Consider the following 27,194-nt stretch of genomic DNA (forward strand, 5'->3'; position numbering starts at 1 on the left):
CAACTTAAACCAAATGCTGTGCCGACAATTTTCCCTCATAAGGAATCTAAACGGCCTCGGGAAGCGAGTGAAAAGCGTGCTAAAAAGCGCCAAAGACAAGAGATGCTGGACGCGCTGCAGTTCAAACAACCCGCTCCTGTTACGGTTACCGCTGCTGCAGGAAGATCATCGGACGCAACCGTTATCACGGAGGAAGCTACCGCTGCTGCAGGAACATCATCGGATACAACTGTTATCACGGAGGAAGCCGAGAACCCACCTCTTCAGACAGTTCTGCGGTCCGTAAGTGTACAGTGTTCTCAAAATACGACCGATGCAGCAACTCAGACAGATGCAGACACGTCAGATGCAGCGGTACAGTGGCCAGCTGATGCGCACAAAGTTATTGCCAAGGACCACGCTTACACAGAAGAGCTGAATACACAAGAAGAGGACACCCAGTCCCTGGATCTGTTCCTTTCAGAGGATGAATTTAGCGAGGACACTCAGTCCCTGGATCTGTTCCCTTCAGAAAATGAATTTAGTGAGGACCGTCAGCCACGGGACAAACAATATGATCCTGAATACAATATAAGTTCATCTGAGCCCTCTCAAAGCACCCAGGAATCACATGCTTCAACTGACACTCATACAGAAGACAGAGTTTTTCTAGTTTGTGAGGAACAGTTAAAACAACTACTTCAGTATTGTTTAAAGTGTGGTTCCCTGATTGATCAGGAAGATGTGAAAGAACTGCAAAATGAAGGATCACAGTTGACACTAGAGCTCACATGTGCAAATGGCTGTAGTTATAGGTGGCAGTCCCAGCCTACTCTGAGCGGGATCAGGGGGAAAGGAAACCTGCTTTTGACAGCATCAGTTTTCTTTAGTGGCATCCATTTTGCTAAATTTGAACGTTTTTGTACAAACATGAACCTCAAGACAATATCTGAAAACACATACACAAGACTGAGGAAGACTTTTGTGTTTCCTGTTATTGGAAAAACATGGGAAAAAGAGCAGAGTGCAGTATTAACCTGCATGAAATCACAAGAAGAAGTTGTACTGTGTGGAGATGGCCGCTGCGACTCACCGGGCCATTCAGCCAAGTACTGCACGTACACTTTTTTAGATGTGCAGAGTCAAAAGGTTGTGGACTTCAAGGTAATAAGCTGCACCCAAGTTTCAAGCTCTAATACCATGGAAATAAGAGGCTTTAAGGAAGCTCTTACAAACATTGAAGAAAATGGAGTGAAGGTCTCAACAATCTCCACTGACAGGCATCCACAAATTGTGAAAGAAATGAGGGTCTCCAATCCAGAAAAATGCCATGAATTTGATCCCTGGCATGTGGTAAAGGGAGTGTCAAAAAAGCTGGGCGCTACAGCTAAAAGGAGGGAATGTGAAGGCCTGGCAGAGTGGATTCCATCCATTATAAACCATCTCTGGTGGAGTGCACAGACTTGTGGGGGTGATGCTGAGGTCTTGAAAGAAAAGTGGGTGTCAGTGATACACCATGTTACCAACAGACACGACTGGCCAGGGAACAGACACTACCACCGCTGTGCTCACGAGCCACTGGATGAGACCAGCCAGAGAAGCAAGCTTTGGTTACAGCCAGGATCTGAAGCCCACAAAGCACTTGTGAAGACTGTAAAAGACAAGCGGCTTTTGAAAGATCTGGGTCATCTGACAAAGTGCATCCACACAACATCACTAGAGGTATGTTCAAATACCGAAATGTTGCAAAAGGTTTCACCTTATAATATAATGTGGAAGTATTTTTAAGGCAGGATGTGACAAACTTTTTTATCTATTTTTGTTTATTCAAATTTGTTTCAGGTATACCACTCCATGTACCTCAAATACCTTCCAAAGAGAACACATTTCGGACATGATGTGATGATCCATGCTTCCATGCTTGCTGCTCTGGATCATAACAACAATACAAACAGGGAACAGGTGGGTGAACTATCAATATTTCTCTCCTTTGTGTCACTGGATATCATGCAAAATACTGTACCTCACTACCTGATCACTTGAAACGTATTGCAAACTTGCAACTAAACTTGCAAACTAATAGATTATAAAGTGGTGGAATCGGACTGTAATTACATTACATTATAAATATATTTGTTCAAATTTAATCTGATGAGGACACATCAGATTAAAGCTGGACAAATACATTTATAATGTAATGCAGTTACAGTCCAATTCCACCACTTTATCATCATGAAACACGTGAGGCACTTTGCGCACAAAATATGTTCTCATGCAAAATCACCGTCGGATTCATGACAAGTGCGCACCGGCCAGCTTTGTTCTTACCACCGTCATATGATAGTGAATCATAATCATTCTAAACTCGCTATCAATCATTAACATACTACCACGCCCCCATTTCCCCACATGGAAAGCTCCGTCGGAGCCTTGCAGCTGTGCAGAGAGCTGTCACTCAAAGCGAAGATGGTCGTGATGTTAATTGTTAAATTTAATGCTCATATATATGTGTGTATATATTTAACCTTTTTCTATGTTTCTGTTTTTGAACAGGCTGTTTACCAAGATGGGGAGAGCGTCGGTGAACCAAAGTTCAAAATCTCATGGAGCAAAGTTCACAAGAGATTCAGAGCGAGACCAGTGGCTGTTCCGAAGGACTATGGATACATGAAAGCTATGGTGGTAGATGTTCTCTCCTCTGTGTCAGATTCAGACCAGGGCATGGACATGAGAGTGACTGAAACTCATCTCATGGCTCCAAAAGACAGACTCCCCAGATCACAGATCATTTTTCAAACACAGCAGTTCTCACGTTTCAGGTAGTTGCAGTGTTTCACATGAATGACCTAGACGTTTTGTGTGTTTAATGTTTGTTTTATTGCCGTTTTTATCGTTAATAGCTCATTGTGTAGCAATGTTTTGCCATTTAAAAAAAAAAGTGGATACCCCTAAAATAAAGTTTGGGAAACACTGCCCTTGAGGGTCTGAGGTCCATCCACCATAGTCTCACAAAATCCTGTGACAAACACTGAGTTGCATCATTACAAACATATGATGTACACACCAGCATTTTTTACATCCACATTGCCTTTAATTTTAAATTCTAGTCAAGGGGTCTGTATTCAAGGACATATTTCAAACAGCATAAAACAGATCTACTGTTCTTTTTTCGTTTTTTTGTGTAGGCTACATTTTCACATTAACATGTTTTTTTATTATACTTGACTTTGCTGAACCCTGCGTAAATGTAACAGAAAAAAATGTTTAAACAGTGCAAGAAATTAAAGTGCTCCTTATAGAATGCATTCAAATGTTTGGCTTCAACTGTTTAAAAGTTATTAAAATCTCTCCATGATTCATCTACTTCTGTATCATCAATATCTACATCTTCAAACCCTGTATAGATTCCACTTGGTTCAGGGTAGACATTTCTTATTTTTTTAACTGCACATGATGGAATCACCCTCCGGATTCTTCTCCCCAGTCTGCCATGCATCCACCATGTAAACTGACGATATGCGGCATATCTGTAAGACCTGCAACAAGAGCATTCATTTAAAAAATACTATTAAATTATGAAATAATTCTACAACACGTTTGCCTTAAACTGTAAAACTACTGAAACCTTCATACAAAGGGAACACTACAGGTAAAATGTATTTTAATTGTACAGTATAGCCTATTGTGTGCACAGGTAAACTAACACAACCCTCAGTCCTCCACTGTATTAAATTACAAAAGTGTTTAGGACAGTAAAGTTAAAAATTCAGATGAATATTTCAGTTACTTTTATGGGTTTTCATCTGAGGACTTAAGTTACTGATTGCAGCTAATAAAAAATACTACTGATATAGAAAAATAACATGGTCCTCCTATAGATATTCAATCAAATGTGTAGGTGCCAGCTAATATTTGTAGTCTTTAGTGTATGTCATATGAATTTATTCTGGGTCACATGGGGATGCGAGTCACATGATGGTGGTGGTGCGTCAGCACGAAGTATTTATCAGGCATTCTTCACCTGCGTGCATTTTTATGAATGAACTGAGAGGGTGAGAGGGGAGGTCCTACTTTGGTGACCGATTTGTAATATCGCTTCTCTTTATTGGCAATAAATACACAAACTAAACATCTAAGGGCGTTATTTGGTGTTATGTCATTCATTATAATCTGTTGGGCAGAAAAGATAAAAGGATAGAAATAGCCAGCAATCAAACTCAATGTAATACATGATACACTTTACTCACCACACCTTCAACTACTATGAAATTAATTTACTCTATACAATACAAAATATGAAAAAAGTAAAGATGTAAAGATGATCATGAGGTGATGTTTTGAGGCTACCTATTGGGGACCTGGTTCCGATTTGGTAGGGCAGCACTTTCCCGGTCGTGGAGGCTGACTAGGGCAGCCCATAAGACGTCTCGGTTCAGGCAAACTGGCTGAAAGTTGTCGTGTGCAGTGATGCACGGGAGATCTGCAAAAATGATCAAAGTTGTGCGCATCTTATCAGTGCATTAAACTGTATATAATGCAGCGGCGCCGCCAGCCGGAATCCTGTACGCACTTTGCGTACAATTTTTTTGAAGGATTTACTTTTTGGTACGTGCTGGGTCCACCGTTTGATAACAGACAAGAGGCGACTGGCCCGGGAGTTTGACGAAACGGGAGGCGCAGACCGCTTCAAATAGGCAAGAACATCATTATTTAATTGAATGACTATTCTGATCATTTTGGTGGAGCCACATCTGGCTGGGATTTTTATTGTAGCATCGGCTATCTGCTAGTTGAAACGTGTGGTCGGTTTGCCTATTTGAGTTTTATGGTGCTTTTATGATGTTTTTATAGTTCATGCTTTATGGCGCTGTACTTTTTTTTTTTTTTTTTTTTTTTTTAACTTTTTTATAGGTGCGCCGTCACCTTTTTGGCTGTGTTTTCATCTGTTTCTGGTGCGCTGTCACCTTCAATGTTTAGCTGTGTTTTCATCTGTGTTTCTGATGCGTTGACATAATGTTTATGTTTGCATCTGTGTGGAGGTGCATAATAATGTCACCATGTGTAGTGCGCCGTGCGCACGTTATCCAATTTGTCACTGCAAAGTTTTGTTTGAGGAAAAAAGATCTTTGAAATACTTATTGAACTCTGAATAGCCAACCAACCTATCCTCTACCTAATGGATAGTGTAATATTCAGGTCGAGTGAGACTCTGAAAATAGCCGTATAGAGCAGTGGACGGACTGTTTCTGTGCGTATAATTGAATCCTGGCGGGCGGCGCCACTGTCTTAATGATTTATAAAGGGACAGCGGTGGATGCTAATAATCTCCAAAATTATTGATATTGGAATACGTTTTATCACACAATAGTTTACCGTGAACAGCTGCATACAAAAACACGAGCTCTTGACAGCAAACGCTCTCCTTCTCTGTTGGCATCGAGACGCAGTTGCTGCACAGACACCATCGGTTTTGTCCAACTCTCGCCTCATCCCGTCTTTCTTGGTCTTCATTCGGCTCGTTTTGAGATGGGTTTTCAATGTTGTCCTCCTCCTCGACCCTGCGCTCGGGTTCAAATTGAAATGGCTGAACAGATGACATGTTTAGCGTCTGGATTTTCTCGTTGAACAGTCACAACAGTGTACGGGGGCCAGCAGGTGCAACCGTGTGACGTCACTGCCCAGAGTGCATTGCGATGTAAACAACAATGGCGACCTACATGTTAAATTATATTTTCAAATTTTATAAAAACGAAGACATCAACAAGGTTTTTTATATCACATTGTTATAATTGATACCAACATTTATCTTTTAAGACCTACATGTCTTAATACGCAGGGTTCCCTTTAACAGTGTTTTATTCGGTAACGGGCTAAATCAAGCTCTCTTTATGGCCCCTATGGCTTGCCATACCTCTGCTGTTCTCGCTGCTCCCGCTGCCTCTCGATGCGCGTTTTTATAGAAAATGAATGGCAGCCGGTTGCCTATGATGCCCGTGATGCTTTCAGTGTGAATGCAGGGTGACACGCTTTTGGCCCATTGCGCTGCTGCTATGTGGTAAAAATGTATTTATTAGCAAACTATCCCGAATGTATTAGCCTAGAAATCTAGATGTACCATGAGCAAATGTAACATAGCAAAGGCACTTGCTTACCAAAGAAAATTGTTTAGTCAAAGTTACTGTTAAATGTTTAATTCTACTAACTTTATCTCCGACTCCAAAACTATGTAATTTTTTTCACAAATTTAGAAACAGACATTTCCCATCAAAACTGTGACTGGAAATGTAGTTAGTTTTAACTTTAAGGGTAGTCAAAATATAATAAGCCAATATCGAAAATGATCAAAAGTTATTTTAGCCAAACAACTGTATCCAAAGTTCTAAATCTGTGCAATTTATTTGGAGAAATTGTTGTATTCCGCCATCTAGTGTCATAAAACATGAATAACTACACCTTCAGTTTCTTGTTTCAGTAGTACATTTCTCAAAAAGTTTACTGATCTGATTATCCATTTTTTTTTTAAAGTCAGTATATTTTTTTTTTTTAAATATTTTTCCTGTAAAAAGAATGTTTCATAGTGTTGTTTAATCACTGCAGAGTAGTCCAAAAACTAAAAAGAAACAGCAGTATAATCCATTTAAATTTGTTCTTTTATACAAATAAACCTTATTACAACAATTAATTTACATTTGTACGTACAGAATGACAGTGCTACATGTTACAGCTCCTCAACAGGGTTTTTAGATGCCAAATATTGTGATTTAATTATTTATTTGTGTCTTAATACAAGAAAAAAAAATCATTCAAAACCCTACCAAACTGGTTTAAGGCCACTTAAAGAGCATATTGCAGGTTAGAGTTTTTTCAAAAATTATACCTGACCTTATGTGAAAATGACTATGTGAGAAGTTAATGTAGGATTTAATATGTTTTACAAGACATAAGGGCACGTATTCAGAGGAAAAAGTGGCTGATTTTAGCAAAGCTCCTACAAACGCTTTTTTTTTCGAACACCGCGTCATATGACGTAGCACCAGGGAGACGTCTCCACAGCTCTGCCCCATCTGACTGCGCAGACCCCGTACACACGTAGCCAGGTATCTGCTAAACCAAAGATATTTTCCTACGTTTGGACCTGTCATCCACATGAAAACGCAAATAAACAAATGTTTAAAAAAACTCTGGGCAAAGTGAAGATTTTTGAAAACTCCGTTTATGTGTATGCGTGTAGACAGGGACAACCTGAGTTTTGCGTTTTCGAACGTCACATTATGCTCCAAAACAACAACAAATCTGCTCTGATTCTGACGTCCAACGTCAGAATCGTGCGACCTTTGTTTACTACAGAACTACAGATGATCCACCATCTGTTCTCCAAGCTATTTATTAAATTAATGGTCTCTGCTCTTGACCACGTTTACTGCGTTACACCGACGCAGCCCTACGCCGTAGGGTTCGGCGTAGGGCTGCGCCGATTTAACGCGGCAGCTCCGTGGTGGGACACGGGAGACTCAAGCTCGTTACCGAGAAGGAGACGCGGATCTCAGGGAGCTGCGGCCCGGAGGCTGGCCCGGAGGCCGGAGGAACAGATGATCTACTACAGGTTTGGAATGCTTATGAATGTGGTTGAAGACGCATATATCTTCAGTTATGTGTGGAAAGTTTTTTTTTTTTAACAACGATGTAATGTGGATACAAATTATTTTATAAACGAAGGGGGGGAAATATTCGGTTTTAAAAATACCCGGCTATTTCAGATGCATTTAATCAGAGAAAAGAGAAGATAATAAGCTTGTTTTCTGTTTAGAAAGTACAAACGTAGACAGATTACAAGTACTCACCCATCTTTTAGGAGTTATTTTCGGAGTTTCTTTCAGGAGCACGGGTGCTGCGGTGAATAAAGGCTGATTTATGGCTCCGCGTAAAATCGACGGTGTAGCCTACGGCGTAGGTTACGCGGCGCACGCAGCGTTCGGTGCGTCGCCGCGTACCCTACGCCGTAGGGTCTGCGTTGGTGTAACGCGGACCCATAAATCAGCCTTTTAAAAAGCAAGTTTCAGCTGTCAATCAAAAGAACGTGGGGGCCCTAACGGGTTCGTAATTATAAGGCTGTGGCCCGTCGTATTGGTGTGAATACACATTCACAACCTCTTCAGTGTCACTAAGATCCATTATTTTTCCTATTGTTGAAATTCACCGCACTCCCCGGTGCTACGTCACTTCCGGTTCAGCTTTTTCAGTTGCGGAAGTAAAATTCTCTCACAAAAACAACTCCGGAGGTCACTGTAGTATATATTTATGCGTATTTCAATGAAAATTCAGTTCCTACATTATTTTCGTACACATTGATTCACAGGGGTCTCCAATCTGCAATATGCTCTTTAACTAAAACAGACCACTGGGCTGCAGGCATTAAAGCTTCATGTTAAGTGTCAAGTCTTTGTAGCTCTGGATGTCGATGTGCTTGTTAAAGTTGAGCAAATAGCCATCTTGTTAACCTTCTGTAAACAGCACAGTGGGCAAGGAAGAAAAACTAACTCTGATGAGGCACTTTTGCAACATTTTCCAGGATTTTCTCAGATGTTTGGACATAATAGATAAAATACGACATGTTCACCTGATTATCTGTGTAAAAGATCCTTTCCAAAAGTTCTTTATGGTACCAACGCTAAATATTTCAGCTGTCTGTGAGAGTTCATGTTAACAGAGTTTTTGAAGCTTGTGTGCAAGAAACTGTTTAAAATGAGCCACTTGCATGTGGATAAGACAGTCCTCATTTCTGAAATGCTGCTTCCAGTCCAGCTGAAAAGATCTATTATTATGAATCAAAAAAAAGAAAAAATCTGCATCCAAATCTGAATTAAACATAGAAACTCCTGGACGAGTGAAGAGGACGGAGGAACTTTTAAATACGTAGAAGCGTTGGCCGAAGCTTCTCTGCAGACAGCTGATACTGCTGCTGTTTGATGATGTCCAGAGAGTCACTGAGAACCTGCAGAGGCAAGAAAAGAAGAAAAAAAAACAGTAATTAACATTTAACAGTTTTAATTCCTTCTAAAGACACACCAAAACAATTAATGGCAGGTCATGAAATAGAAACTAAATTTGACTTGCCTTTCTGGTGTGCTGTGGCAGAATGACTCCATCATCCCACAGCCTCCCGGAGGAAAAGAAAGCCGAGCTTTCCTCCTCCAACCTCCTGTTTAGCTTCTCCTCCTGCTTCTTCTGCTCGTCCTCCTGCTCATCATTGGGAGAAAGCAGAGAGGCAGCGTGACCCGGAGCCGTCATGGACACTCTGGCGTTGGGCCACAGGAACAGGAAGTTGGGGTCAAATGCCCGTCCGCACTGGAGACACAACACAAACAAGACTGCCAACTTAATCTTATTTGAGCATACTGCATGATAATTTTTCCTTCACCCCAGACACTTCCTCCAGCTCTTCCGGGGGGAGTCCGAGGCGTTCCCAGGCCAGCCGAGAGACATAGTCTCTCCAGCGTGTCCTGGGTCTTCCCCGGGGCCTCCTCCCGGTGGGACATGCCTGGAACACCTCCCTAGGGAGGCGTCCAGGAGGATTCGGTACAGATGCCCAAGCCACCTCAGCTGACTCCTCTCAATGTGAAGGAGCAGCGGCTCGACTCCGAGCTCCTCCCGAGTGACCGAACTCCTCACCCTATCTCTAATGGCGCTTTTCCACTAGTACCTATTCAGCCCGACAGGGCTTGTCCCGCCTCATCCCGGCTCCACCCTTTTGTCCCTGTTTGTTTTTCCACAGCCAGGTGAGAAGTGGGCAGGTAGGGGGGAAGCTGCTGTGACGTACTCGATTGCGCAACCCGTTTGTTTGTGTCGGCGCTGATGAGAAATCAGCTGGAGCCGCGAGCGGCTGAGAAAAAAACAACCCGTCTACATCCCTTTTTTAATTCTCTCGTCAGCCACCAGGTTTATGAACATCTGCACCTCAGAGGTGGATCACCAAACAGACGTTTGCGCTGTATAATAAAATCGCCGCGAGCACGAGTAGCTCTCGCACTGACTCCCGCTTCCTAACTCAAACGTCTGACGGCCCCGCCCCCCGACCAATCGGTGGCGTGGAGGGTGGTGATGTCAGATATAGTACCGGCTCAGCCTGGTTAGAACCTCGACAGAATGGTTACAGAAAAAGTATCTGCTTGGCACGGCTCCACCCGCCTCGGCCCGTAGTGGAAAAGCGCAAGACGGGGGCGTGGCGAGTAGAAGCGAGCTGAGGAGGTACTAGTGGAAAAGGGCAATAAGGGAGCGTCCAGCCACCCTGCGGAGGAAACTCATCTCGGCCGCTTGTATCCGCGATCTTGTCCTTTCGGTCACTACCTAAAGTTCATGACCATACGTGAGGGTAGGTGCGTAGATTGACCGGTAAATCGAGAGCTTCGCCTTTCGACTCAGCTCCTTCACCACGACGGTACACCAACCGCATAACTGCGGACGCTGCACCGATCTGTCTGTCAATCTCACGCTCCATCGTTCCCTCACTTGTGAACAAGACCCCGAGATACTTGAACTCCTCTACCTGAGGCAGGACCTCTCCACCCACCCGGAGAAGGCACGCCACCCTTTCCCGGTGGAGAAGTATGGCCTCGGTTTGGAGGTGCTGATTCTCAACCCTGCCGTGTTGCGCTCGGCCTCAAACCGCCCCAGCACATGCTGAAGGTCCCGGTCCGATGAAGCCAACAGGACAACATCATCCGCAAAAAGCTGAAGATGAAATCCAGAGGTTCCCGAACCGGATCCCCTCCGGCCCCTGGCTACGCCTAGAAATCCTGTCCATAAAAATTATGAACAGGACCGGTGACAAAGGGCAGCCCTGCCGGAGTCCAACATGCACCGGGAACAAGTCTGACCTACTGCTGGCAATGTGAACCAATCTCCTGCTCCGATCATACAGAGACCGGACAGCCCTTAATAGAGGGCCCCGGACTCCATACTCACTGAGCGCCCCCCACAGAATGGCACGAGGGACACGGTCAAATGCCTTTTCCAGATCCACAAAGCACATGTAGACTGCTTGGGCAAATTCCCATGAACCCTCAAGCACCCTGCGGAGGGTATAGAGCTGGTCCAGTGTTCCACGACCGGGACGAAAACCGCATTGTTCCTCCTGAATCCCAGGTTCAACTCTCGGCCGTATTCTCCTCTCCAGTACCCTGGCGTAGACTTTCCCAGGGAGGCTGAGAAGTGTGATCCCCCTAAAGTTGGCACACACTCTCCTGTCCCCCTTTTTAAAAAGAGGGACCACCACCCCGGTTTGCCACTCCAGCGGTACTGTCCCCTTCCTCCAGGCAATGTCGCAGAGGCGTGTCAACCAAGACAACCCTACGACATCCAGAGACTTGAGGTACACAGGGCGGATCTCATCCACCCCCGGTGCCCTGCCACAGATGAGCTCACGAACTACCTCAGTGACTTCGGCTTGGGTGATGGATGAGCACATCCGAGTCCACACTCTCTGCTTCCTCAATGGAAGGCATGTCAGTCGGATTGAGGGGATCCTCGAAGTATTCCTTCCACCGTCCGACGATGTCCCCAGTCGAGGTCAACAGCTCCCCACCCGCACCGTAAATGGTGCCGGCAGAGTACTGCTTCCCCATTCTGAGGCGCCGAACGGTTCGCCAGAATTTCCGACCATAAGTCTTCTTCCATGGCCTCACCGAACTCCTCCCAGACCCAGGTTTTTGCCTCCAGGACTGCCCGAGCTGTGGCTTGCTTGGCCTGCCGGTACCTATCTACTGCATCAGGAGTCCCACAGGCCAACATAGCCCGGTAGGACTCCTTCTTCAGTCTGACGGCATCCTTTACTTCCTGTGTCCACCACCGGGTTCTAGGATTGCCGCCACGACAAGCACCGGAGACCTTGCGTCCACTACTTCGAGCCACCGCGTCGACAATGGAGGCAGAGAACATGGTCCACTCTGACTCAATGTCCCCCGCCTCCCCCGGGATCTGAAAGAAGTTCTCTCGGAGGTGAGAGTTGAAGATGTCCCTGACAGAGGGCTCAGCTAGACGTTTCCAACAGACCCTCACAATCCGTTTGGGTCTGCCCGGTCTGTCCAACTCCTCCGCCAGCGCATCCAACTCACCACCAGGTGGTGATCAGTTGACAGCTCAGCCCCTCTCTTCACCAGAGTGTCAAAGACATGCGGCCGAAGGTCAGATGAAACGACAACAAAGTCGATCATTGACCTCCGGCTTAGGGTGTCCTGGTGCCACGTGTACTGATCGACACCCTTATGCCTGAACATGGTGTTCGTTATGGACAAACCGTGGCTAGCACAGAAGTCCAACAACAAAGCACTGTTCGGGTGACGCCGATCCGGGCGACGTAACGGTCCTTGGTCTTTTCTTATCCATGATTAGCTTGTGAACCGCTCTTAGTCTGGCCCGTCACCTAGGACCTGTTTGCCATGGGAGACCTTACCAGGGGCGTAATGCCCCCGACAACATAGCTCCTAGGATCACTACACCACAGTAAGGTGGTGGTTCAAGGAGGGGTCAGTGTATGTAGCTTGTTTAGAACTTTATTTAACAGATGAAACGATAAAATAAATGATTTTTTGGTGTCAATACTGATCAGCTTCATTGTGTTTGCAACATATAAAAATCAAGAGTACATTCAATAACACATTCAAAATAACTGGAAGCGGAGCAAAAAAGACGGATAACAATGTTTCAATTAGTTTGTTTCTATTTCTAGAAACAAACAAGCAAAAAAAAAAGACCCGAAACGTCCTAAACAACACTGATCAATACTTGCATCAACACAAAAGGTTTGTATTTGTACCGTTCACAGAGTCGCTCACCATAGCATAGCTGTCGGCGCCATAGCAACCACCAATCACCACGGTGATTTTAGGGACAGCGGCACATGCTACGGCTGACATCATCGAACCCTGAGCCTTCAGACGATTACTGTTCATCTCTGCCTGGATGAAAAGCAGAGAGAATGACGATCAGAGACGAAAACAAAGAAAGACAACGGTTTTCCACCGTTATACGACTTTAAAAATTCAAAAGGCTATACTTTATTCCAGAAAGATTTGCATTTCTGAAGCTGTTTTTAATGATTTCTTTTCAGCATTTTTTGCACTTCTACACAACCTCCGAGTCGGACAGCCTGTTTGTGATTTTCTGTGAATGGATACCTGCTCCGTGGACAGTGTTAGTGGTGCTGCGGGTGCCGTGTTCTGGAGGAAGACGAGTGGGACGTCTCTCTGATCACACAGCTGGATGAAATGGGTTCCTTTCAGTGCAGCCTCGTGTGAAAGCTCTCCGTTGTTGGCTACTATTCCCACCAGGTTGCTAGAAAAATACACACACCACATGCTCTATTGTCTTTAGACTCCCCAAGTGATTAGAATTGATTTCAAGGTGTTAGTGGTTTATAGTGAAAGTGAGGGATCCGTTGTATCCCACAATAGAAAACTCATATGACCTCACACTAGAAGAAATCGACTTATCTATCGTGTACCCATGTATCTTTGCAAAGCCAGTGACGAGAGTGGTTCCATAGCGAGCTTTAAACTCCTGGAAGCAGCTCCCATCTGTCAGCCGACTGATTATCTGGACAGACAAAGAAGTCGTTAGTGTGTAATTCAAGGATACACAACGTGAGGTCTACGACTACTCGATCCACACAGCCAACAGCTTTGTGTGTTTGTGTTGTCGTCTGCCGTACCATTTTAACATCCAGGCTGTATGTGTAACTCTGAGGAGCGAGACCCAGCAGCTCCTCTGAGCTGTAAAGCGGCTCCTCTTCTGCTTTCCTCTTCTTCATATCCTCCTCTTCCTCAGGCAGTTGGAAATTGAGGGTGGATATGATGTTTCTAGTGTAAGTGAACGCCTCCTTTTCCTCCCACGCAAAGTGGTCCACACCCCCACTCACCCTGTGGGGGAGAAAAAACCCAGGGTCACTTGACAGACGGTGATGCAAACTTCTGTTTGGGGGTTTGTTTGATTTATGGACCTACTCGGCGTGAAGCCTGGCTCCTCCCAGGTCTTCTGTTGTCACCTCCTCTCCTGTAGCAGCTTTCACGAGTGGAGGTCCTCCCAGGAATATGGTTCCTATCCGGTTTACCATGACCGTCTCCTCCGCCATTGTAGGCATGATAGCTCCCCCCGCTGTGCACGAGCCGCAAACAACCGCCACCTTAAATATTAAGGATTTTAAGTCAACACAAATTGAGTCGATCTTTTGGTTTTACATGGACTTAATGATAGTGGCATATATAGTAAATAATTGATCATATTTAGTTTGAGAAGGGGTAGCACGATAGCTTGGTGGTTAGAACTGTTGCCTCGCAGCAAGAAGGTTCCTGGTTTGACCCCAGGTTTTCTCCCACAGTCCAAAAACAGGTGTGTAGGTTAACTGGTAATTTTGTGTGTGTTTCTGTGTCCCGAAGGTTGCATTAAACCTGTACAAAATTGACATATAGCTGCCTTGATCTGCTGCAGCAAACGTCCACTAATAGGACATAAGCCAAAATGGTAGAGAAAGGTATGCAACAAAAGAAGTCCCTTATTCTGGGCTTGACACTCTATATTTGGGTCCATAAAGGGATACACTGCCATGCATCTGCATCACATACTCATAGGAATACAGACAGGGGTAACAGTTGTGTGAACACTATGCACTAAATAATAATGTATGTGCGATACAGTGCATGTGTATTCTGCTTTAGTTTTAGGATTACTGGTGCTGTTCCCAAAAACTGAAACGAAAAACACCTTTTTTAATAATAAAAAATGTCTGTTAATATGGCAAATTTAAAAAAAAGAAAAATAAACTTTTCTTAACTCCATATTAACCATGTTGTGTTAACTGTACACTTAACTGGGCCCATTCACTGCACAGTTGCATCATTTTTGCACAGTTACGATACAGTTACATCCCAGACGGTCTTTAAACGCAGTAAAGGAGTAGAAAATGGACACAGTTCCTGTAGGGCAAACATAAAAAAAAGAAGGGAACTGTGGTCCAAGACGGCCTTGTGTAATTAAATGAAATGTTGAGCATTAAATTCAATTCAATTCAATTTTATTTATATAGCGTCTAATACAACAGATGTTGTCTCTAGACGCTTTCCAGAGATCCAGAACATGAACATAAACATAAACATAAACCCCCGAGCAATTATTATATAAACAATGGCAGGTAAAAACTCCCATAGTGGGAGAAAAGCCTTAAGCCAAACAGTGGCAAGGAAAAACTCCCCTTTAGGAGAGAAGAAACCTTGAGCAGGACCAGGCTCATAAGGGGGGACCCTCCTGCCGAAGGCCAGACTGGGGGAGTCAGGAACGTCAGCAGCACACAGCAGGCAGGTGGAAGCAGCAGCGGGATGACCAGAGGTGGGGGGGGGGGGGCGTCAGCAGCACACAACAGTCATGTGGAAGCAGCAGCGGGACGACCAGAGGGGGGGGGTGCAGGCAGGCGGAAGCAGCAACAGCAGACATCCACGTAGGCAGGTGGAAGCAGCAACGGGATGACCGGGGATGGGGGGGGGGGGGCCGGGATGGAAAACAGGCCAGCAGCTCCCGAGGCTCCAGCCTGCAAACATGCACAAAAGAGAAAAAAGGGGGGCCAGCACAAGAAACTACAGGAACGATGGACAAAAATGATAGCTATGAGATATTTATAATAAATAAAAATGGTAATGGAGAAGAGAGGCAGGGAAAAGGAGAGGAGAAGAAGGGTGAGAGGCACCGCCCAGCGGATCATGTCGGTGCCCCCCTGCAGCATAAGCCTATAGCAGCATATCTACCGCGAAGCTATATTTGACTATAATAACTAACTATTATAGTTTTGTTCTATAGCTGCAACTATGACTACTGACTCTAACACACTAGAGTTTACACTACCTAGAGATTTACCAACACCAGCTAGAGGTTTACTAAACACTAACTATAGGCTTTACTAAACAGAAAGGTTTTAAGTTTAGTTTTAAAGGTGGAGGTGGTGTCAGCCTCCTTAACCCAGATTGGAAGTTGGTTCCAAAGTAATGGTGCCTGATAGCAGAACGCCCGCCCTCCAAATCTACATTTAGATACTCTAGGAACTACGAGTAAACCTGCACCCTGGGAGCAGAGAGCTCTGCCAGGAACATAAGGCACTATCAAATCTTGTAAATACTGCGGAGCTAAACCGTTTTGGGCTTTATATGCAAGTAATAAAATTTTAAATGGAATTCTGAATTTTACAGGTAGCCAATGGAGCGACGCTAACACTGGAGAGACGTGGTCTCTCCTGCTGATTCCTGTCAGCACTCGTGCTGCTGCATTCTGGATCAGCTTGAGCATATTCAGCAAATTACTTGGACATCCTGCTAACAACACATTACAGTAATCCAGTCTAGAAGATACAAACGCATGAACTAGTTTTTCTGCATCACTCTGCGAGAGGATTTTCCTAATTTGTGCAATATTACGGAGATGGAAAAACGCTATTTTACAAACCTGATTAACATATGGTTTAAACGACAAATCCTGATCGAAAACAACACCAAGGTCTCTCACAGTTGCACTGGAAGCCATCGCAACACCATCTAATCCCTTCCTAAGATGCTCTGGACCAAGAATGATAACCTCTGTTTTATCTGAATTTAGAAGCAAGAAATTTCTGGACATCCAGTCCTTGATGTCCCTAAGACATGCCTGAAGTTTAACTAACGGTTCTGTTTCATCCGGCTTCATAGACAAGTAGAGCTGCGTATCATCAGCATAGCAATGAAAGTGTATGCCGTGATTCTGGATTATACTTCCCAACGGCTGCATGTATAAACTAAACAAGATTGGCCCTAGCACTGAACCCTGCGGAACACCATAACAGACCCTTGACTGTTCTGAAGAAACCTCATGTACATGAACAAACTGGAACCTGTCAGATAGATATGATTTAAACCAACGTAGAGCCCTTTAATCCCAACAACGTGCTCTAACCTGTGCAGTAAAATGCCATGATCTATAGTGTCAAAAGCAGCACTGAGGTCCAGTAGAACCAGTATGGAAACTAATCCCTTATCTGAGGCCATAAGAAGGTCATTCGTGACTCGAACCAGTGCTGTCTCTGCTATGATGCATTCTGAACCCTGACTGAAAGACTTCAAACAGATCATTTCTATACAAATAGTCACATAACTGGCTTGAAACTGCCTTTTCCAGAATTTTAGATACGAATGGAAGGTTAGAAATTGGTCTATAATTAGCTAAGGTGTCTGGGTCAAGAGAAGGTTTTTTAAGTAAAGGTTTAATTACTGCCACTTTGAAAACCTGTGGTACATATCCTAAGCTTAGGGATAGGTTGATTTGGTCCAGTATTGTCGCACCAATAAGAGAAAAATTTTTTTTGAATAGTCGAGTCGGGATGGGGTCTAACATACATGTGGTAGACTTAGCTCTATTAACGAGTGAGGTCAGTTCAGGGAGGTCTATAGGATCAAAACAGTCTAGAGTCAAGTCAGAGCCTAGGGAAGTCGCTAAAGCTGAAGAAACGCCCACAACCGGCTGGTTGATTTCTTCTCTAATTTTCGTGATTTTACTGTTAAAGAAGCCCATAAAGTCTTCACTACTGAGAGCTGCAGGAATGCACGGCTCCACAGAGTTGTGACTCTTTGTCAACCTGGCTACAGTGCTGAACAGAAAACATGGGTTACTTTTGTTATCCTCTATCAACGTTGAATAATAAGCTGTTCTTGCTTTGCGAATAGCTTTTTTATATACTATTAGAATATCTTTCCATTCACGATAGAAGTCTACAGACTTACAAGAGTGCCACTTCCTTTCCATTTTACGCACGCTTTGTTTCAACATGTGAATATCTGAATTGTACCAGGGAGTTGAGCTCCTGTGGCTAGAAACCTTCCTTTTCAAAGGAGCAACTTCATCTAAAGCTGAGTGCAACAGATCAGCAGTGTTACTAACAAGAAAATCAACATCAACATCAGAGGTAGAACCCAGGTCACTGGCCTCTATTGCTTCAGTAGAGGCTTTACTATTTTCCACTGTCGCAAGATGAGCAATGGCCTCCTTAAATTTAGCAATAGCTTCATCAGACAAACATCTGCTAAAATAATACCTCCTGCCCTGCACTTCAACATCAACAACATTCAATTCAAACGTTATTAAATAATGGTCGGATAAAAGGGAGTTTACAGGGGTCCGTTTCACAAAGCAGGTTCAACAAACACTGAGTCTAATCCTGAACTCTTAGTTGATCTACTCTGAGATCGGAAACTCTTAGTTTTCGGTTCCAGAACAGCGGATTTGAGGTAATTTACTCAACTCTAAGTAGTTTCACCGGGAGTTAAGCGCGAGCGTGAGGGAAATAAAAAGCCAGCATCAGTAGATCGCTGATACAAGGATTCACCATGGCAACCGGCGACACAAAAGAGCGACATACATTTTCTTTTTTTTCTTTTTAACTTTATTTATCTTTTCAATTTACAAAATCCCTTTGAGGAAACGTTAGTTTGCATCTGAAGATCCACATACTTCACGCCACTGGAGTTAGAAGCGTTAATACGTGCATATGGCGAGTATGAGAGCATATTTTGAAAAAAAAAAATGAAATTTTATTGTCAATTAGATCAGGGCCGTCAATTGGGTACGGCAGCGGCCACACCTCGGCTTCAGGGGAAAATGTAAATGTTTTTTTTTTAAATACATTTATGGAATTACTCTGTATCTATTTGTATTGATGTATTCTATTACTTCATACATATAAAATAACTACAAATGCATATCAGAACAACATGATGGATTTCAGTAGGTATTATCTATCCCAACACTTGTACCCCCCCCCCCCCCCCTCATATCTTGAAATGTCCCAGCGTCCCTGACGACAGTGGTCGCTATCAATCTCGTTTTTAGTGCGCTCTGCAGATATAATATATGTCCTGCCATTTTCTTTCTTTTTATTTAAATTGATTTATTTTATTATATTTATGTTACTTATGTAATGACTTATGCACTTCATCCACTTTATGTCTCATACTGTATTTGTTTATTTAATTCCTTGATGCCTGACTGTCCACGGTCAATGTTCTGAATGTAATTGGAACTTTTAAATAAAGTTTGAAAAAAAAAGTGCGCTCTGCAGTGTTACTAACTTACAAAAATGAAAATGAAGCAGACAACCACGCAATAAAAAAAAAGAAAGAAGGCAAGTGATGGGTCCAGAATATATTAACGAGGCTGTTAGCCACTGATGGATTAATTATGCAAGTTCATCTCAAAGTAAGATATAAATCCTCTTGTACATCTGTTTAAGGGAAATATTTGACTTTTTTTTACTCTCCCTCTCCTTTTTGCATTTGGACTTTAACTGTTTGAAGTTAAACTGGGATGTCCCTGTGATATTGTTGCACTGACATAGTGAATAAAATACGTTGCGTTTGTCAGATACGCCTTTTCTGCTCTCTAACTCTGCCGCTTGCTGTCCGTGGTGCAGAAAACGGATGCGTATTGCGTAAAGGCCCATTGGCTGAATTGACGCCACTGAGGGAGGAGACAGAGAGAAACTCCAGGTTCGCTGAAATAAACCTGGTCCCGACCAGGTTAGATTCAGAGCGTCTGTTACTACGGTAACTGACCGAGAGCTTAAGTTACCCCTCTTTGTGAAACAGGCTAGAGTTACCTCTCTTTCTCTGGTTTGAGTTATCTCCCTTTGTGAAACGGAAAACTCAGAGTTTCCCTCATTTCAGGGTTAACAGACTCCGAGTTTTCACTAAACCTGCTTTGTGAAACGGGCCCCAGGTGACACCAACAGATCATCAGTTTCAACACCGTAGGTGAGAACGAGATCGAGAGTACGATCAAAACAATGCGTCGGCCCGTCCACTTTTTGTGAGATACCCATTGATTCTAGAAGAGAATTGAAAGCTAATTTAAGATTATCGCTTTCAACATCCATATGAATATTAAAATCACCCACTATGATGAATTTATCTGTACTGATCAATAATCCAGAAAGGAAATCTGAAAATTCAGACAAAAACTCTAATCCATTCCTTGGTGTTATTTTGCAAACCCAGTTCAAAGCAGAATTATCCCACAAATGTTCAATTAATTCTTGACATCAGCTAATTCAGTATAAGGTTACACATAGACTTTATTATTCATGTGCTAGTCAGCACTCTCTTTTTTATCCTCTTTTTTTCATCCTCTTAATCATTGTGTATAAAATGCAAAGCAGTCAGATAGTACCCTGGCACATATTGTATGGTTTTTGCACCAGACTACATGGGTTCAAGGACCCAACAACTGAAACCATTGTGTGAAGTTTCCCATTTTGTTCTGAGGTTTATGGACACGATCTCCCACCCAAATCAGACACAGGTCTCCTTGATGGGTCTCAAAAGCTGGAGACGTTAAACAGCTGGGAGGTTTTGTCTATCCAGTATGGAATAGATGCTAAGAAAGTCATTTTCAGAGTCTGGAATAAAGATACACCTCCAAGTTTTGAAGCTTGGCTCACAGAGATCTCATACACCTTGCATACAGAGGAAATTTGATTTCAAGTCTCAGGAAAACCAGATAGACTTCATGAGATATTGCACCCGTGCCTTGATTACATCAGATTGTGGAGAGAAGCCTCAATGTTTTCTGTTTTATATATTTGAAAATTAATAAATAAAGTAGAACCCCAACTCCACATCTTTATCTCCATCAAACTTAAACTTCAAGTTAGGCAACATTTACTATAAATATACATAGATGTGGCAAAAAAAGTGACATGTTAAAGTCTTTAGGAAAATGCTTTTAAAGCATTTAAAACAAAAAAAAAGTCACAATGAATCTCTTTCAACACATTCCAAACGCCATAACCTTCTTACCTGGGGGATCTTCATGGCAGACATGATGGCTTCATTGTAGAACGTCCTTCCGCCCTGGTTCTTGTCAGGAAAGATCTCTGACTAGACATCAATACACAAAAAGGGAAATGGAAAATAAATAGCATTCAATCTGATTCAGTTAGCAGTCATTCTTCTGAGAAAACACTGTTCACGTTTTGATCCCAAACGCTGATTAAATCCTAGCTGTGCATGTGAACCTGCAGTGGTAGAAAAGCTCCGCCAGAGTCGGCCAGGTAGACACAGGGCAGCCGGTTCTGGATTGCTATTTCTTGTGCTCGTAGTTGCTTCTTCACTGTGATTGGATACCCTGTGCCACCTTTCACAGTCGCATCGTTGGCAATAATCACACACCATAGCCCATTGATCCTGCCGATGCCTGAAAATATACAGGACTGTCTCAGAAAACTAGAATATTGTGATAAAGTTCTTTATTTTCTGTAATGCAATTTAAAAAAAAAAAAAAAATGTCATACATTCTGGATTCATTAGAAATCAACTGAAATGTTGCAAGCCTTTTATTATTTTAATATTGCTGATTATGGCTTACAGTTTAAGATTAAGATTCCCAGAATGTTCAAATTTTTTGAGATAGGATATTTGAGTTTTCTTAAGCTGTAAGCCATGATCAGCAGTATTCAAATAATAAAAGGCTTGCAATATGTCAGTTGATTTGTAATGAATCCAGAATGTATGACATTTTTGCATTACAGAAAATAAAGAACTTTATCACAATATTCTAATTTTCTGAGAGAGTCCTGTGTATACACACAAACAAAAACAAGAAGAGAAAGGTAGGAAATGATAAGCTGACTATAAAAAAACCCAACATCGTTGTACAGGTAAGATTATGAAGTCTACAGTCAGAAGAAAAGATACAGGATTGTAGCTGGAGGTTTCTAACCGGTCAGACAGCCAGCTGAAGGGATGTCCCCGTATGCCAGACCCAAACCAGCAAATGGCGAGAGCTCCAGGAATTCCTCGTCATCCAACAGGAGCTTCAGCCGATCACTAACCAGCAACTTCCTGTTTCTCTGAGTGTGTCTGGATATGGCATTCTCCCCTCCCCCTTTCCTCACCTTCTCCCTGAACTCTGTGTACCTATCAGAGAAAAAAAAGAGCTTTAGATAAGAAATATTGACAAAACACCCATATAAATACTCTCATAATCCATTTTTTCCTCATGTCCTCTTTAGCGGATTTCAAAGAATTCAAAACAAGTATTTCACTTTTAAATAACATATCATTTAATTAAATTAGGAACTGGAAAGATTAAGTTGAGCAAATCTAGTAAAAGCTGAAGGCGTTTGCTGCTGACCTGAATAAAACCTACTTCTTATGGCAGGCAATGCTGTTTCTCAGGTTTGCTTCATACACGTGACGCTGGATGGGCTGCAGAGGCAGGTCCAGCACTGGGAAGAGGCCACGTAGAGCTCTCCTCTTCCCGACCGTGGAGCTCATACAGCGGACTGAACCCTGCCAGTGCTGCTCAGCAAACCTGTGGTTCAAGATTTATACAAAAAAAGAACCTTCAAAACTTGATTTTTATTTGATAAACAAGAAAAATATGACAATCACAAAGCAGAACTTGGCAATCTGCAAAAATGTAAGTTGTGTCATGCTACTGTATAAAAAAATGATAATGATAACAATAACAATAATGATCCCATTATGTTGTCAGTAAATAATCTATTTGATAATATTTAAAAAAAACCTGGATTAACACGTAATAATCACTGTATTATGATATATGCTTTACATAAACAGTATAAATGTACATATTTTTGTCCCTAAATGGCAAAGAAATAGCACTCCGATGAAAGACTGCACTCATTTTATCTACCTGTTACGAGCTGTAATTTATTTAATTGTTTGTTTCAACTATAAACAAAGAAAGGAAAAGTTTGGAAACCTTCTTGGTCAATAGATAAGATGTGTTCTTTCTTTGTTTTTTACTGATTACATTTATTTGTTGTATTTTATAACCCACGTGGGCATGCATGATATATACAGGACTAAAAACTTAAATGCGCTTTTATAACTATCATTTTATTACTTGCATAGTACTTATTTGTATTTTACCAGAATATTGACCATTATCACGTTTACTGAACTATTAATTAAATACAAAAGTGAGGACAATGTGCCACTTCTGTAGCTCTGTCAGGTCAACGATGAAGCAATAAGCTCTAGTGTCTTTTTCTTCTAAATAATCTAAAATAAATAAATATACTCATGAGTGAACGTTAGTTATTGTTGATTTACACTTGTCAGCTTAACTGTCAAAGGTGTCAAAGGTCATCTGAAGGCGCCTCCAGTGACATATAAATGAATGTTATCGACAGGTTAGTACAGTATATGGATAAGATCGGGCGTCTTACCTTAACATGCAGCGGTGCATGTTTTACTGTGTTTGGTGTAATAATACAGCTAATTGCAAGTTTTAGAAACTAATTTGGCTCCAATGCCAATTCGATTCAAACAGAAGAAATTCTCCCTTGTGATTTTAACGGAAGCTATCCCTCTAACGCATTACCTCCCTCTGGAGGAGTGGAGGCGGACATACGGCTAGATATCGGTGTGCAGTTTCAAATATATAACAAGGATGATATAATAACAATAATAATAAAATCATTTGGCGTTTTATAAGACTATATTTGTGAGTTACTGCACAAATCAAGATAGTGATTGACGTATCTTTTAGGTTCAACCGACGTGCTCATCTATCCATCCATCCATTTTCTATACCCGTTTTATCATTTGCAGGGTCAGGGGTTCTGCTGGAGCCTACCCCAGCTCATTACAGGCGAGAGGCAGGGGTTCACCCTGGACAGGTCGCCAGTCCATCACAGGGCCACATATACAGACAAACAACCAGACATACTCACACTCACACCTACGGGCAATTTAGAATCATCAATCAGAATCAGGATTATTGGCCAGATCAGATCGAACAAGACAGGGAATTTGACTCCAGTTATTTTGCTCACTGTACAGTAAATAGACATATGACAATTTTTTTTTTTTAAGTGAAAGGTGCAGCAGTATGAGGTGGACATGGTTATTGAAAGGTGCATTGTTACAACATATGATTGTGGTTGTTGTTGTTATTATTGAACAGTGACTGATTACTCTGAGACTCTATGAGTGATCAGAGTTCATCAGAGCAACAGCTTGGGGGGAAGAAACTGTCTCTGTGTCTGGAGGTTTTGGCGGACAGTATCAAATAACCTACTATGCATGTTTTGTTTTTGTTTGGCCTGTGGGAGGAAGCCGGAGTACCCGGAGAGAAACACACAAGTATGGTGAGAACATGCACACAAGAGTTTAACATTGTTTCATGCTCAGTGGAGGGGAGATGACCACATAATGTAATAATAGATATTGTCCACTAGAGGGAGCTGTTTTATATATTTCTGTTTTTGTTATCTTTATCCTAATTTGACAGAAAAAGCTAGTTTATTGCTTGCATTTATTTTAGTAGAGCTCAGGTTTCAGGAAAATATTTGTAAAATTTCAATAAAAAAATAAACAAAAATAAACTGACAAATAACAGCAATTACAAGCAAACTTGTTCATTAAAATGATATTAAAGTAGGCTCAGAATACCTGTTTGGTAATCTTTGGGGACCTGGAACTGATGTGGGACATGCTACAGGGACAATGAAAATGACTGATCATGTCATTTTTGCACCTCTTGACTTCCTTGGATACATACGTTGTTTCGATCATAAAATTCTGAAAATATGTCAACATAAAACATTGAAAAAAAGTTGTAGAAACTTGATTGAAATGATCAAGCAAAATAACTAGTTTATTCTAATCAGAAAAGGCATTTTTCTTTTCTTTGACAGTTCCTTACTTATTACAAACTTATTTTCAAAATGTATTTACATTTTAATATCTTAATGAAAGAAAACATGTTCAATTTAAATATTTAACTCGTTAATTTTAAGAGATATGTGGGTTTTGTTTTTGACTTAAATCATAATGTATCAGTTTTGTCTTAATTAAGCCATCAATTAATTATTTTAATGACTCAATTCAAACAATTTTATGGGAATTTTATTTGCCCTACACATTCAAATATCATTACTAACTGGAAGACATTTTTTTTTAAATAATTTTTTCCTCATTTGTCATTTAGTGCTCTTATTTTCAGTCCCTCCAGTTATTTATTTACGTTTTTTAGTTCTCAATTAACAGTTTTTGTTCATTATGCATACATAGATAATATCATTTTATATTTTCTTTTTTTAATCAATACATTAATTTTGTTCTTTTTTTCATTACTCAGTTAACTTTTTTTATTGTTTAACCTAAAAAAGAATATTATTTGTCACTTTCAAACATCATAAAAAACTAAAAACATTCTTTCTATTCTTATGTTATTTTAATATTCCCCAAAGGGTAGTTAATTGAATATGTATCTATGGTTTTCAAGTAAAGGATTGGTAAAAAGATTAGAACGTGATATTTTCCAAATATTAATGTTTGAACTTGTTTTTCTAAACTTTTTTTCCTCCTACTAACATGTCGTTAATTTGTGATCTTATCCTTTTACACTTTAATCTAATTACTTCTAAGCTCAGTTCATCTCATCTCAGGCCATTTGCCTTCATTAATTCACCCCCTTTCCACCCTATGAAAATACCCCCTCCTCCTCACATCCTGTAATTCCTTTCTCCATATGGGCTTTTCTTCTATCACACCTCCTTCACTCCCTTCCATCTTGATCCTGTCTCCAGGGGGCATGTTAGGGCAACTTTGGTTATTAAGAAAGACATGCACTGCTCCCCCTCATGCCCCCCCCAACACGATTCACACACACACACATAGGTCAGAGGGGGTCGGGGGGCCCGGGGCGTGTCCCACGTGCCCCGGTACTCCCCGCCCCACAATTTTAATCTTAGACACCGCACACTCAACAATTAATATAGATACCCTGACTTCCCCCTCCGTTTTTATTGCATTAGCCACATGCACTCAACACCAGGGGCGGGAGTCGGGCATACATCACCCGCGCTCCCTCGAGGTGGACAGAGTACTCGACCCCAGTACTTGAGTAAGAGTACAAATACTACTGGTCAAAATTTACTCCGTTACAAGTAAAAGTAGCTCAGTCAAAATATTACTTGAGTAAGAGTAGAAAAGTACTTGCTTTTAAAGGTACTTAAGTATCCAAAAGTAAATGCTTTTAAATTTACTTTAAGTAAAAGTAAGAGTAAGAGTAAATTTCTTATTTTCCACATCAGTAAATTACTATATTTTTTCTAAATTAATTTAAGTTGTAAAGTTTAAGTTGTAAATGTCTGGTTTGTCTGTGTCCGGCTCATTATCAGACTCAGACGACTCAGCGGATTGTCTTTCTTCTCCTGACGCAGGCGTAGCCATTGTTGCGGCTCTGTCTTGACAAACGCAGGCTACTTTGGCGGTATCGTTTTGAGGAGGCTTGACGTATTTCCGCTTTACGTACATCCCAGTGGAGAGCGTGCACTGTGATAGGTCTCCTCCTTTGACAAAAACAGCTTGTGTCCAATAGGATTTTAGGGAAGAAGAAAAAAGAGCAGACCTGAAAGTAACGAGTACTTTTCAGCCTTCCTAGAACTTTACTCGAGTAAAAGTAAAAATATTTGTCTTGGAAATGTATTCAAGTAAGAGTAATAAGTACCAAAGAAATCTAATACTCAAGTAAAGTACAAATCCTCTGGATATGTACTTAAGTACAGTACTCAAGTAAATTTACTCCGTTACTGTCCACCACTGTTAGGACCCGAGCACTGACAGTGCAAAGACCCTATTGTATCTGTAGGAATTGTTCTCGTTATCTTTGTTTTTCTTCCGACGAAATGAGGGCCTTTTTGCCCCCCTAAACGTGCCCCAAAGGTCACCAAATTTTCCACGCAAGCCAGGCCTGGAGAAAAATGTGTTATTTAATGGTTTGCATTAATGGGCGTGGCTTAATGGCTCAACAGCGCCCCCATAGAAAACTTCGTGCCTCAAGCCCAACAATACGGTTTGACGTACATGCATGAAAATCGGTACACACCTGTATCATGTCGCAACTTAAAAAGTCTCTTGGCGCCATGGCCGAAATCGAACAGGAAGTCGGCCATTTTGAATTAATCGTGTAATTTTGGCGAAATTTATGCCATTTCTTCAGCCGTTATTGCGACCCGAACCGTAACGTGCACCCAGGTGTGTTATACATCAAAATGTGCGTCTCGATCCGGCGACGATGGGCCTTACTTTTCTCAGTCAAAAGCGTTACCGTGGTGACGATAGACGCCAAAAAGCGCGCCCCCCCTTCATCTGATTGGTCCATATTTGATAGTACCTACT

General features: G+C 42.0%; 1 protein-coding gene across 1 annotated transcript; it reads right to left on the reverse strand.

The window, feature by feature from the left end:
• Positions 1-7,327: 7,327 nt before the first annotated feature.
• Positions 7,328-23,345, reverse strand: LOC133458568 (methylcrotonoyl-CoA carboxylase beta chain, mitochondrial-like). Its single transcript, XM_061738601.1, has 12 exons — positions 23,234-23,345; positions 22,186-22,350; positions 21,757-21,953; positions 21,053-21,231; positions 20,835-20,915; positions 13,977-14,155; positions 13,685-13,892; positions 13,478-13,569; positions 13,152-13,308; positions 12,810-12,932; positions 9,094-9,324; positions 7,328-8,971 (listed from the first exon to the last, which is right to left on the reverse strand). The coding sequence occupies exons 1-12, from the start codon at positions 23,251-23,253 to the stop codon at positions 8,885-8,887; spliced, it is 1,719 nt and encodes a 572-aa protein (XP_061594585.1). The 5' UTR covers positions 23,254-23,345; the 3' UTR covers positions 7,328-8,884.
• Positions 23,346-27,194: the final 3,849 nt, after the last annotated feature.

The sequence above is a fragment of the Cololabis saira genome, chromosome 13, assembly GCF_033807715.1.
Source record: "Cololabis saira isolate AMF1-May2022 chromosome 13, fColSai1.1, whole genome shotgun sequence".
Taxonomy (NCBI): domain Eukaryota; kingdom Metazoa; phylum Chordata; class Actinopteri; order Beloniformes; family Belonidae; genus Cololabis; species Cololabis saira.

Coding starts and splice junctions, on each gene's coding strand:
- LOC133458568 (XM_061738601.1), bottom strand. CDS start 23,253: ATGCACCGCTGCATGTTAAG. Junction 22,351..23,233: donor ATGCACCGCTGCATGTTAAG/GTAAGACGCCCG, acceptor CTTGAACCACAG/GTTTGCTGAGCAGCACTGGC. Junction 14,156..20,834: donor CTGCCATGAAGATCCCCCAG/GTAAGAAGGTTA, acceptor TTAATATTTAAG/GTGGCGGTTGTTTGCGGCTC.